The sequence below is a fragment of the Rhinolophus sinicus genome, chromosome X (assembly GCF_036562045.2).
Source record: "Rhinolophus sinicus isolate RSC01 chromosome X, ASM3656204v1, whole genome shotgun sequence".
NCBI lineage: Eukaryota > Metazoa > Chordata > Mammalia > Chiroptera > Rhinolophidae > Rhinolophus > Rhinolophus sinicus.
Genome location: NC_133768.1, coordinates 95584393 through 95597716, shown reverse-complemented (window position 1 = coordinate 95597716; position 13324 = coordinate 95584393). Strand labels below are relative to the sequence as shown.

Genomic DNA, 13324 nt, shown 5'->3' with positions numbered 1-13324 from the left:
TGTACTGCAGTGTTCAGATGTAAGCAGGTCTCCATGAGGTCCTGCTGAGGGCCACTGATGGATATGAAAAGGGCGGAGTACATGGGCCCTGCTGGGCCTTTTATATGTGCCAGTGTAAATTGTGCTGTGTACTTTCAGCAGGTTACCAGTAAAACTTTTATTGCGGTTACCTGTTTTTGAAGGTTGTCTCCTTGGTATAAAATTTCTGTGGGTAAGTTTAAACTACTCAATGTCTAGCACCTTCTTAAATGTAGAACACTATTTTTTTCCTGCTGTCTCTTAGAATTTTCTGGCTTCAGGTTGTGTGTATGTCTGTGCATGTATGCATTGGGGGTGGGAAAAACCCTGCTAAGACTAGGTGAACACAGATCATTTTCCAAATTTATGAATTGTTTTGCCTTAGAAATTCAGTGAATTCTACAACTGAATCTTTTCAGGGGCTTGAAAAACAGCCTGTGACAACCTTAAAAAGTAGCTGTTCCCTTATAATTCATTTAAATAAGCTCTGTGTATTTTAAGTTCCTATTCTGAGCATTCCAGTTAATTTTTTATATGGGATGTGAGTGTGATGCAGATTATTTAATACAGCTGCAGCAAGCACTGCACTAGTTGGGGTCCTTCATAGTATTTTATGTGTTAAGACTGTATCGCGGGAAATCCTTAACTCTGAAACCAGGAGACAACTGGATATCTGTTAATTTATGTGCCAGTTTTGAATGCCTTCCATGAACTTAAGAAGCCAGTGAAGAGGGAGTTTTGTTTTTGGTTACAACAAAGGTGTTTGCAGAAACCTGAGCCTTAGCAACCTTTTTTCTTTCACTGATGAAATCGAAGATACTCCGCAGTTCCACAGCTCCTAAACTCTTTTACACACGACCACCACCATTTTGTTTGTTTGTTTCTTTGTTTGTTTGTTGTTAGAATTATCTGTCGAACAAGGGTTTCATAAATGCCAAAAAAACTTGCCTCAGTTCTGGATGAAGTTATTTGAAGATTGTTTCCCTTCCCCCCTTCCTTAAGTAGTCCTTTAATGCTGCATACCCCTTTTTGTCTGGCAGTAACACTCACCCCACTTTTCAATTGCCAGGAAGGAAGAATGACAGGAATATGTATGATTATGTAATTATTTGCACATGTTCAGTTGACAATCCTAGTGGTAGTCAAGTAAGTTGCCAACCCAATTTTGAAATAGCCACCCCCCTCCCCAAAGCTACTTTGATACCTATCTTAGGCGAAGGCTTATTTCCTCTAAGCACACATACACAAGAAGCAGCAACGGCCAGCTCATAGTCTAGTTCATGTCCCATAATTAGTGTTGTTAGGAAGATTTGCTCTTCATTCTGTATCCCTTTACTTATTGTGCACGCTTACCATTGACAGGCTCATATATCTTCAACATGCTCATTCCTGAGTTGTTGAGATCTTGATTCTTTTTAGACACCTGTTATCTTACATGGACCATGGACAGCAATAGCAGAGGGAACAGTGGAAGTGACTCCTTGTAAATGTGTACAAAATTATACGAGGGTACCTGCACCACACCAGCTAAATATTGGAATGACTAAAGTGATAGGACCTAATGTTTTATTTTTGAATGGCACCACATCAGTTAGTCATTATGAGGGAGTGGTGTAGTCTCTTCAAAGCACACGTATGTTCTGTGATAGGAAGAGCAGGGTGTGGGTGAACTTTGGGATCTAGTATAAAAAATAAAGAAAACCCCAAATATTCATGGCCAAACCACAAGCAAAATGCAGTTGGTGTAGGGGAGGGAGATACTTTCTGGGTGCAGCTGCTGTGGAGTAATATGTCTTTGACGTTTCTCTTGACTCTTAAGAGTTTCTTCACTACATGAAGATTACATTTATTGGAAGTCATTGGCCTTTACTGGGATGAGTGGCTACACTGCACAGAATCATAAGGTCCGTACAGTGTCTATAACGTCTGCACAGAAGACACTGGATGAGAAAATCTTAGAATTGAGGATTGTTTAGCATCACCCCTTGACTCAAATTATCCAGCATGAACTCTCATTGTTTCCATTTGGCTGACAACTCCTTAAAATGCACTTACCGAAATTTGACTTCCGGAAAAATGGCGGAGTGAGGTGAGCCTCTGTAAAGCTCCCCTGGAATTAACAAAGAATCGAACAACAAAAACTCCACGAAGAACTCCCTGCACAGCAGACAGGCAAGACGAAGAGGCCCACTACCGACTGAAATCACCTACAGGTGGGAGATTCGCGCGTGGAGGGAGGAGGAAAGGGAGAAGTGCGCGGAGACAGAGCCGCGGGGCAGGACGCAGACCTAGCTCAGTGCGAGCTCGCTGCTTCCCGGAACTACCGCAGCTGTGGGAGAGGGAAGAACTCGGACTGCTAGGGCTCCGCCAGGGCTCCACAGGGCTGAGGGGGCAGCATATAACACGGCTGAACCCAACGCTCACGGCAGAGACCTCGGAGAAAGACTGAGGGAAAAAGGCTGAAAACGGTGGTTTAAGCCCGCACTGCCGAGCAGAGAACGAAGCCTTAGGCACTGAGACTAGCCGCCCCCTCCCTCCCCTCCCAGAGCTCGACCCGGCCCCACCTGCCCGGTGCTAGAAGCGAAACAGTAGCAGTGTCAGATCAAAACAACAGAAAATTTGCTGTTTTGAGAACTGTGGACCGCAAACACAAATTCACAGCCCAACTAGTTCCAGCAAAGGGAGAGAGCTGTGGAAGCAGGACCGGCTGTGGTGGTGGTCGCCGCCATTGCTCTGGGCCACCTCTCACAACTCACCCGCCCCTGACCCCACCTATCTGGGCGGATCCCTGCAGGAGTAAACAGAACTGCTGAAACATACGGGCTCTGAATCAGGAGCTGGAAGAGCTTTGGAACATCAAAAGCTCTCCGCATACCCACGGGACACTGCGCCCTGTGACCTAGACGAACTATTAACAGAGGAGAAGCCCGTCTCCCAGGGAATCCCCCATTGTGTGAGAAGTTGGAATAGTGCAGAGAAAACATAGCACTACCGTGTGGGAGAAGAAAAATAAGTTGCAGTTGGAGAAATAATAAAACATTCTACCAACAAGTACTGACAAACAAAAGAAAGACCGCTTTCTATCAACCTGTTGCAGAAGTCACTCCTGTAGATGTCTAGGAAGAGAAATAGTAAACCAGTAATGCCATGAATAACCAAGGCAACAAGATAGCTCAGAAAGAAAGTGAAAAATCTCCAGAGAAGGCACTTAAAGATACAGAAATATGTGACTTAAATGACAGAGAATTCAAGATTGCAGTTCTGAAAAACTCAACGAGATACAAGAAAACACAGATAGGCAGTTAAATGAACTCAGAAACTCAATCAAAGAACAGCATGAGCATTTTATGAAAGAGATTGAAATCTTAAAAAAGAACCAAATAGAATTTCTGGAGATTAAGAACTCAATAGAAGAAATTAAGAATGAAATAACCAGCTTAGGTAGTAGAGTTGACCAGATGGAGGAAAGAATCAGTGACATCGAAGATAGAAACCTGGAAATGACACAGATAGAAGAAGAAAGACTTGAGACTTAAAAGAAATGAAAGAACTCTACAAGAACTTTCTGACTCCATCAGAAAGAGCAATATAAGAATAATGGGCATACCAGAAGGGAAGAAAGAAAGAAGGGAACAGAGAATATATTCAAACAAATTATCGATGAGAACTTCCCAAAGTTGTGGACAGAACTGGACCCTCGAATCCAAGAAACAAATAGAACACCTAGTTACCTCAACCCCAACAGGCCTTCTCCAAGGCACATTGTATTGAAGCTGTCTGAAATCAATGACAAAGAAAGACTCCTCAAGGCAGCCAGGGAAAAGAAGACGGTAACCTACAAAGGAAAGCCCATTAGATTATCATCAGATTTTTCAACAGAAACTCTACAAGCCAGGAGGGAGTGGAACCAAATATTCAAGCTATTGAAAGAGAGAAATCATGAGCCAAGAATAATATATCCAGCAAAGATATCCTTTAGATATGAAGGAGGAATAAAGACCTTTCCAGACATACAGAAGCTGAGGAATTTTCTAATACACGACCTGCACTACAAGAAATACTAAAGGAGGCTATTCGACCACCATCAACAGGGACAATTTGTGGCAACCAAAACTCAAAAAGGGGAGAGTAAAGGCCTGAACGGAATATGGGAATGGAGAAAGTAAGCGTGCTGAAGAAAATGGAATACTCTAAATATCAAACTTTCTTTTACATAAACTTAAGGGTAACCACTCAAAATAAATCCAGAACTGAAATATATACTGAAATAAAAGAAGAAACAGAGGGAAACATCATAGAATACCACCACACAGAAATAATAGACACAGAAAAAGGCAAAGAAACAATGGAGACACAGCCTTACCAGTAAACTAAAGATAGAATGACAGGAAATCCTCACATATCAATAATCACCCTAAATGTAAATGGACTGAACTCACCAATAAAAAGGCACAGAGTAGCAGATTGGATCAAAAACTAAACCCAACCATATGCTGTCTCCAAGAGACACATCTCAGCTACAAGGACAAGCATAGACTCAAAGTGAAAGGGTGGAAATTGACACTCCAAGCAAATGGTACCCAGAGAAAATCAGGTGTAGCCATAATGATATCAGATGAAACAGACTTCAAGGTGAAAAAGATAACAAGAGACAAAGATGGACATTTCATAATGGTGAAGGGACTGTACAACAAGAAGACATAACAGTCATCAATATTTATGCCCCCAATCAGGGAGCACCGAAATACACCAAGCAACTACTAACAGAACTAAAGGGAGAAATTGACCAAAACACAATTATACTAGGGGACTTAAATACATCATTGACAGCTATGGATAGATCATCCAAACAGAAAATAAATAACGAAATAGTAGCCCTAAATGACACATTAGATGAAATGGACATAATTGACATTTATAGAGCACTTCATCCTAAAACATCAGACTATACATTCTTTTCTAGTGTACATGGAACATTCTCAAGGATAGACCATATATTGGGACATAAAATCAGTCTCAACAAATTTAAGAAGATTGAAATCATACCATGCATATTCTCTGATCACAAGGCTTTGAAATTGGATATCAACTGTAAAAAGAAAGCGGAAAAACACAAATACATGGAGATTAAACAACATACTTTTAAAGAAGGACTGGGTCAAAGAAGAAATTAGAGGAGAGATCAAAAGATACATAGAAACAAATGACAATGAAAATACATCCTACCAAAATTTTTGGGATGCAGCGAAAGCAGTTTTAAGAGGAAATTTATCTCATTACAGGCCTATCTCAAGAAACAAGAAAACTCCCAAATAAATAACCTCATGTTACACCTTAAAGAACTAGAAAAAGAAGAACAAGTAAAACCCAAGGTCAGCAGAAGAAAGGAAATAACAAAAATTAGAGCAGAACTAAATGAAATAGAGAACAAAAAGACAATAGAAAAAATTAATGTGACAAAGAGCTGGTTCTTTGAAAAGATTAACAAAATTGACAAACCCTTGGCTAGACTTACTAAGATAAAAGAGAGAAGACACTGATTAACAAAATCAGAAACATAAAAGGGGAAATTATCACGGACACCACAGAAATACAAAGGATCATTCAAGAATACTATGAAGGACTATATGCCACCAAATTCAACAACCTAGAAGAAATGGACAAGTTCTTAGAAACATATAGCCTTCCCTGGCTGAACCATGAAGAACTGGAAAATCTAAACAGACCAATCACCAGTAACGAAATTGAATCAGTCATCCAAAACCTTCCCAAAAGCAAAAGTCCGGGACCAGATGGCTTCACTAGTGAATTCTACCAAACCTTCAAAGAGGATCTAATACCAATCCTGCACAAACTCTTCCAAAAAATTGAAGAAGAGACAGTACTCCCTAACTCATTCTATGAGGCCAACATTACCCTGATACCAAAACCTGGTAAGGATCACACAAAAAAAGAAAACTACAGACCAATATCTCTGATGAATACCGATGCAAAAATCCTAAATAAAATTCTAGCAAATCGAATACAACAATGCATTAAAAAGATTATTCATCACGACCAAGTGGGGTTCATCCCCGGGGCACAAGGATGGTTCAACATACGCAAATCCATCAATGTGATACATCACATAAACAAAATAAAGGACAAAAATCATATGATTATATCAATTGATGCAGAAAAAGCATTTGACAAGATACAACATCCATTTATGATTAAAACACTTAATAAAATGGGTATAGAAGGAAAATACCTTAACATAATAAAGGCCATATATGACAAGCCCTCTGCTAATCTCATAATTAATGGAGAAAACTGAAGCCCTTTGCTCTACGTTCAGGAACACGACAGGGATGTCCCCTATCACCTCTGCTTTTCAACATAGTGTTGGAAGTCCTTGCCAGAGCAATCAGGCAAGAGAAAGAAATAAAAGGCATCCAAATTGGGAATGAAGAAGTTAAATTATCACTCTTTGCAGATGACATGATGCTATATATAGAAAACCCTAAAGACTCCACCAAAAAGCTATTAGAAACAATCAACGAATACAGTAAAGTTGCCGGCTACAAAATCAACGCACAAAAGTCCATTGCCTTCCTATATACTAACAATGAAATCTCAGAAAAAGAAATACAAAAAACAATTCCTTTTGCAATTGCAGCAAAAGAATAAAATACCTAGGAATAAACTTAACCAAGGATGTGAAAGACCTATATGCTGAAAACTATAAGACATTTTTGAAAGAAATTGAAGAAGACACAAAGAAATGGAAAGACATTCCGTGCTCATGGATTGGAAGAATCAACATAGTTAAAATGGCCATATTACCCAAAGCAATATACAGATTCAATGCAATCCCAATGGCATATTTTAAAGAAATAGAACAAAAATCATCAGATTTGTTTGGAACCACAAAAGACCCCGAATAGCCAAAGCAATCTTAAGAAAAAGAACAATAATGGAGGTATCACACTTCCTGACTTTGGCTTGTACTACAGGGCTACAATAATCAAAACAGCATGGTATTGGCAGAGAAACAGACACATAGACCAATGGAATAGAATTGAGAACCCAGAAATAAAACCACATAAATATGGACAGATAACTTTTGACAAAGAAGCAAAAAACACACAATGGAGAAAAGACAGCCTCTTCAATTAATGGTGCTGGGAGAATTGGATAGCCACGTGCAAAAGAATGAAACTGGACTGCTATCTGTCACCATGTACCAAAATTAATTCAAAATGGATCAAAGACTTAAGCATAAGACCTGAAACAATAAACTGCATAGAAGAAAACATAGGTACTAAACTTATAGACCCTGGGTTCAAAGAGCAATTTATGAATTTGACTCCAAAGGCAATGGAAGTAAAAGCTAAAATAAACGAATGGGACTATATGAAACTTAAAAGCTTCTGCACAGCAAAAGAAACCATGGACAAAATAAAGAGGCCACCAACTGAATGGGAGAAGATTTTGCAAACAGTGCCTCCGATAAGGGGCTAGTATCCAGAATATACAAGGAACTCATGCAACTCAACAACAAAAAAACAAACAACCCAATTGAAAAATGGGCAGAGGACTTGAAGAGACATTTCTCCAAAGAGGACATACAAATGGCAAATAGACATATGAAAAATGCTCAACATCACTAATCATCAGAGAAATGCAAATCAAAACCACAATGAGATATCACCTCACCCCAGTCAGAATGGCTATCATCAACAAGACAAATAGTAACAAATGTTGGAGAGGCTGTGGAGAAAAGGAACCCTCATACACTGTTGGTGGGAATGCAGACTGGTGCAGCCGTTATGGAAGGCAGTGTGGAGGTTCCTCAAAGAATTACGAATAGAATTGCCATATGACCCAGCAATCCCTCTCCTGGGTATCTACCCAAAAATCTGAAAACATTTAGAGATAAAGACACGTGTGCTCAATGTTCATTGCAGCTTTGTTTACGTGGCCAAGACATGGAAACAACCAAAATGTCCTTCGATAGATGAATGGATAAAGAAGTTGTGGTATATATACACAATGGAATACTATTCAGCAGTAAGAAAAGATGATATAGGAACATTTGTGACAACATGGATGGATCTTGAGAGAGTAATGCTGAGCGAAACAAGTCAGACAGAAAAGCAGAGAACCATGTGATTTCACTGATATGTGGTATATAAACCAAAAACAACAAAAGAACAAGACAAACAAATGAGAAACAGAAACTCATAGACACAGACAATAGTTTAGTGGTTGCCAGAGGGTAAGGGGGGTGGGGGGTGGGAGATGAGGGTAAGGGGGATCGAATATATGGTGATGGAAGGAGAACTAACTCTGGGTGATGAACACACAATGGGATTTATAGATGATGTAATACAGAATTGTACACCTAAAATCTATGTAATTTTACTAACAATTGTCACCCCAATAAATTTAATTTTAAAAAAAATGCACTTACCCCTTTGCTTCCTCCCAGTATAATTATTGCTCATAGATTTGTTCAGTTTTTGGTTGTTGTCACATTTTATAAATTGTTCCTCATTAAGTTACCCTTTCTTGGAGTGTAAACTCCCAAAGCTAGAAAAACTGTATCTCATTTGTCTGACTTGCAGAGAATCTCAAATAATTACAAAAGAGACTTGGGTTGATATTGAATGGCACTGACTGATTTTCCTGTGGTGTAGCAGACTTTCTGATTGGAAAGTTCTTTTGTCTTTTGGAGGTGGCTTTAGTATTTTATTTTTCCAAGAAGGGAATACGCGTTTTTAGTTTAGTGAAAATTTCTATACACATGATGCCTAACTAGGCCTTTGCAGCAACCTCACAGATGGTAGTGAAGCAGAGTATGTAAACCTTAAGTCCAACTGTTCCATCTTGGACTTGGTGAATGGTGATAGAGGTTGATTGTGCTACATTTTATCTTCCAGGTGACCATTTGAAGATCTGCCCTCAGGGTTATACCTGCTGCTCTCAAGAGATGGAGGAGAAGTACAGCCTGCAAAGTAAAGATGAGTTCAAAAGTGTGGTCAGCGAGCAGTGCAATCATTTGCAAGCTGTCTTCGCTTCCCGTTACAAGAAGTTTGATGGTATGTATTGGAACTGTGGTCCAAGTAAGCATCAGTATTTACTCTCTTCCTGAAATTGTTTTAAACCTTTCATTCAAGTCATTTGTAAGAGCTGATAGTTCAATTTGTACAGTTGCTTTTTTCAGAGCACCTCTGTTCTCTCAGTGATCAAGTTTTCCCCTAAGATGTTTCTTCTTGTTGAATCCCAGGGATAAATTAGCCCTACACCATTACTGCTAGAATCCTTCTGGATGCACTAGAATCTGTATGGTAGGCATTATGGAAATATGGTAACAAGGAGCCAAAAAATAGATTAAAGTGGTTTAATTTAAATGCTTTCATTTCTTGGGTGAACACAGAATAGTGTTGTTGACGCAAGTCACTTAAAAAAAATCTTCATAATAAAAAACAGGCATCTGAAAACTTAGTCAAAATAACCGTAGAGATTCTGCAGATGCTGGACTTGAAATTAAATTTCAAAATGGATTCCCCAAAGACAACTAGAATTCCTAGAAGCTCTGTAGAACACAGACAGGATTAAAGCTCAGTTCTTGAGTTTCCATGCAGCAGCAAGCCACAAGTAGCTATGATATTATAGTCTTCATTAAGCTGGTCTCATTTTAGCTGGGGCTCTGGCTTAGTCTATCCATGTAAAGTCATGACGAAACTCATTTCAATCCCCTGCGCCAAACATAGATTCTCACATGCACACTTTCTTTTAACAGTGAACAAATAATCAATATGAGCCAAATGAGAGGCACTTCAATCATATCTGAAGCAATGTTACAGATAACAGATTTTAAAAACTAGAGTATGGGGTCCAAAACACCTCAGGATTCCTTTCTTTGTTGCTGTTCAGTCAGTTTGAAGATTGTTATGAAGTAGATTTAATTTTAATAGGAATGATTTTCTTTGTGCCTGTTTTAAAGGCCATTCTAATTACATAGCATCTTTGAAGCATGCTTTTCATGACATTATGTGTGGTGAAGAAGTACAAGGCAAATTTTCGAGATGCGAAATGTCTTTGAGTATTTCTGCAAAGGGCTCGTTACCATGGTGAGAAGCTGAACTAAATTAGATTTGATATAGAAGGCAGTCGTCAGCTAAAGAACAGGTTGTATTTCAAATATTGGCTTTGAGATTTGTTATTTGAAACTTATAACCGATTTAATAAGTGTTAGTTGGGTTCCCAGGCTACACCACGAAAGTGTATTTTATTTGTAATGTGGTTGAACTAAATTTTTTTCTATGTAGAATACCGTGTATTGTACCCATTTTTCCCAACATTTTGTATGCAGATTTGTATGTAGAGTTGTGTTTAGTTTTGATGTTATTCCTCCTTTCCCTGGATGGATGGAAATAATTTTCCCATACCCTCCAACACACATGCTGTAGCTGTAAAGCGTATTTAACAATATGTTTACACCACATGGAAAATGGTGTTATTGGCAAAAGATATCTTTAGATCACCTCTGTCTCTCTTGGTTAGTAAATCATGGGTATGATTATTTAAAAGAATGCTATTCTCTTGACTATGACATTTCTTATTCAAGACAATAACCAAAGCATTTTCTCTTACTTTGAGGAGAAAACTTAGAAAGATTATCACATGGTCATCTTCGAAAACTTGAGATACTAACATTTAAAAATTACTACTTGTGTAATTAATCATGGAATTTAGAAAGTAAAAATGGTGCTCTTTAGACATGGCCAGCCTGCAGGCAGATAGCTGTTGCCAGGTTCCAATGCCACCTCTTGCAAGTTACCCCCATTTCTTGTTAGACATGTCTTCTAGTGTGGAGCCCACAATGACCTTTCTTGTCTGTGAGCCTGCTGGTTTAGCTGTCCTTTCCCCTTCTCGCTCTCCATGGCTTTATAGCATTACTCGTATGATTCCAATGTGTAGTTTTTAAAAACCCATACAGAAAAAAAAAAACACTTTATCAGTAAGTGTTAACATATGTTTTTGGAAAAGGACAGAAAAACTGTTTCTCTTCCCCTTTTCCTACCAGCCTTCACATTCAATAAATGTGTTAGCACTGTTTATTTGTCACTTTCAAAACTGGACACAAAAAATGATTATGAAATGCCAGTTTGTTTCTTAAGACATCAAATTAAAATATGGCATAGACAATAAAGGTAGTGAGCACAGATTAATTTTTTTGAAGTAGTTGCTGAAATGTGTTTGTTCTAGAGATCAGAAAAGAGCTGGGATATGTCTTATGTTTCCTCCAAATTAGGTTTTCTGAGACAATTAAATACTTATATGGTAAAGCCTCAATTGACTTGTGTCCAGCAAACTGTAATTCTCTAGTGGGTACTGTATTTATTTATTGATTTTTTTAATTAAATTTATTGGGGTGACAATTGTTAGTAAAATTACATAGATTTCAGGTGTACAAGTCTGTATTACATCATCTGTATATCACATTGTGTGTTCATCACCCAGAGACAGTTCTCCTTCCATCACGATATATTTGATCCCCCTTACCTTCATCTCCCACCCCCCCACCCCTCACCCCCCTTACCCTCTGGTAACCACTAAACTATTTTCTGTGTCTATGAGTTTCTGTTTCTCATTTGTTTGTCTTGTTCTTTTGTTGTTTTTGGTTTACATACCACATATCAGTGAAATCACATGGTTCTCTGCTTTTTCTGTCTGACTTGTTTCGCTCAGCATTACTCTCTCAAGATCCATCCATGTTGTCACAAATGTTCCTATATCATCTTTTCTTACTGCGAATAGTATTCCATTGTGTATATATACCACAACTTCTTTATCCATTCATCTATCGAAGGACATTTTGGTTGTTTCCATGTCTTGGCCACGTAAACAAAGCTGCAATGAACATTGGAGCACACGTGTCTTTATCTCTAAATGTTTTCAGATTTTTGGGTAGATACCCAGGAGAGGATTGCTGGGTCATATGGCAATTCTATTCGTAATTTTTGAGGAACCTCCACACTGCCTTCCATAATGGCTGCACCAGTCTGCATTCCCACCAACAGTGTATGAGGGTTCCTTTTTCTCCACAGCCTCTCCAACATTTGTTACTATTTGTCTTGTTGATGATAGCCATTCTGACTGGGGTGAGGTGATATCTCATTGTGGTTTTGATTTGCATTTCTCTGATGATTAGTGATGTTGAGCATTTTTCATATGTCTATTTGCCATTTGTATGTCCTCTTTGGAGAAATGTCTCTTCAAGTCCTCTGCCCATTTTTTAATTGGGTTGTTTGTTAGTGTTGTTGAGTTGCATGAGTTCCTTGTATATTCTGGATACTAGCCCCTTATCGGAGGCACTGTTTGCAAAAATCTTCTCCCATTCAGGTGGTGGCCTCTTTATTTTGTCAATGGTTTCTTTTGCTGTGCAGAAGCTTTTAAGTTTCATATAGTCCCATTCGTTTATTTTAGCTTTTACTTCCATTGCCTTTGGAGTCAAGTTCATAAAATGCTCTTTGAACCCAAGGTCCATAAGTTTAGTACCTATGTTTTCTTCTATGCAGTTTATTGTGTCAGGTCTTATGCTTAAGTCTTTGATCCATTTTGAATTAACTTTGGTACATGGTGACAAATAGCAGTCCAGTTTCATTCTTTTGCACGTGGCTATCCAATTCTCCCAGCACCATTTATTGAAGAGGCTGTCTTTGCTCCATTGTATGTTTTAGCTTCTTTGTCAAAAATTATCTGTCCATATTTATGTGGTTTTATTTCTGGGTTCTCAATTCTATTCCATTGGTCTATGTGTCTGTTTTTCTGCCAATACCATGCTGTTTTGATTATTGTAGCCCTGTAGTACAAGCCAAAGTCAGGAAGTGTGATACCTCCATTATTGTTCTTTTTCTTAAGATTGCTTTGGCTATTCGGGGTCTTTTGTGGTTCCAAACAAATCTGATGATTTTTGTTCTATTTCTTTAAAATATGCCATTGGGATTTTGATGGGGATTGCATTGAATCTGTATATTGCTTTGGGTAATATGGCCATTTTAACTATGTTGATTCTTCCAATCCATGAGCACGGAATGTCTTTCCATTTCTTTGTGTCTTCTTCAATTTCTTTCAAAAATGTCTTATAGTTTTCAGCATATAGGTCTTTCACATCCTTGGTTAAGTTTATTCCTAGGTATTTTATTCTTTTTGCTGCAATTGCAAAAGGAATTGTTTTTGTATTTCTTTTCTGAGATTTCATTGTTAGTATATAGGAAGGCAATGGACTTTTGTGCGTTGATTTTGTAGCCAGCAA

General features: G+C 38.4%; 1 protein-coding gene across 1 annotated transcript in view; it reads left to right on the top strand.

The window, feature by feature from the left end:
* GPC4 (glypican 4) overlaps window positions 1-13324 on the top strand; it is a 130697-nt gene that overhangs the window by 78680 nt on the left and 38693 nt on the right. The window contains exon 2 of the mRNA XM_074323433.1: window positions 8943-9101. Within this exon, the coding sequence (XP_074179534.1) occupies window positions 8943-9101 (159 nt within the window). The remainder of the gene's footprint in view (window positions 1-8942; window positions 9102-13324) is intronic.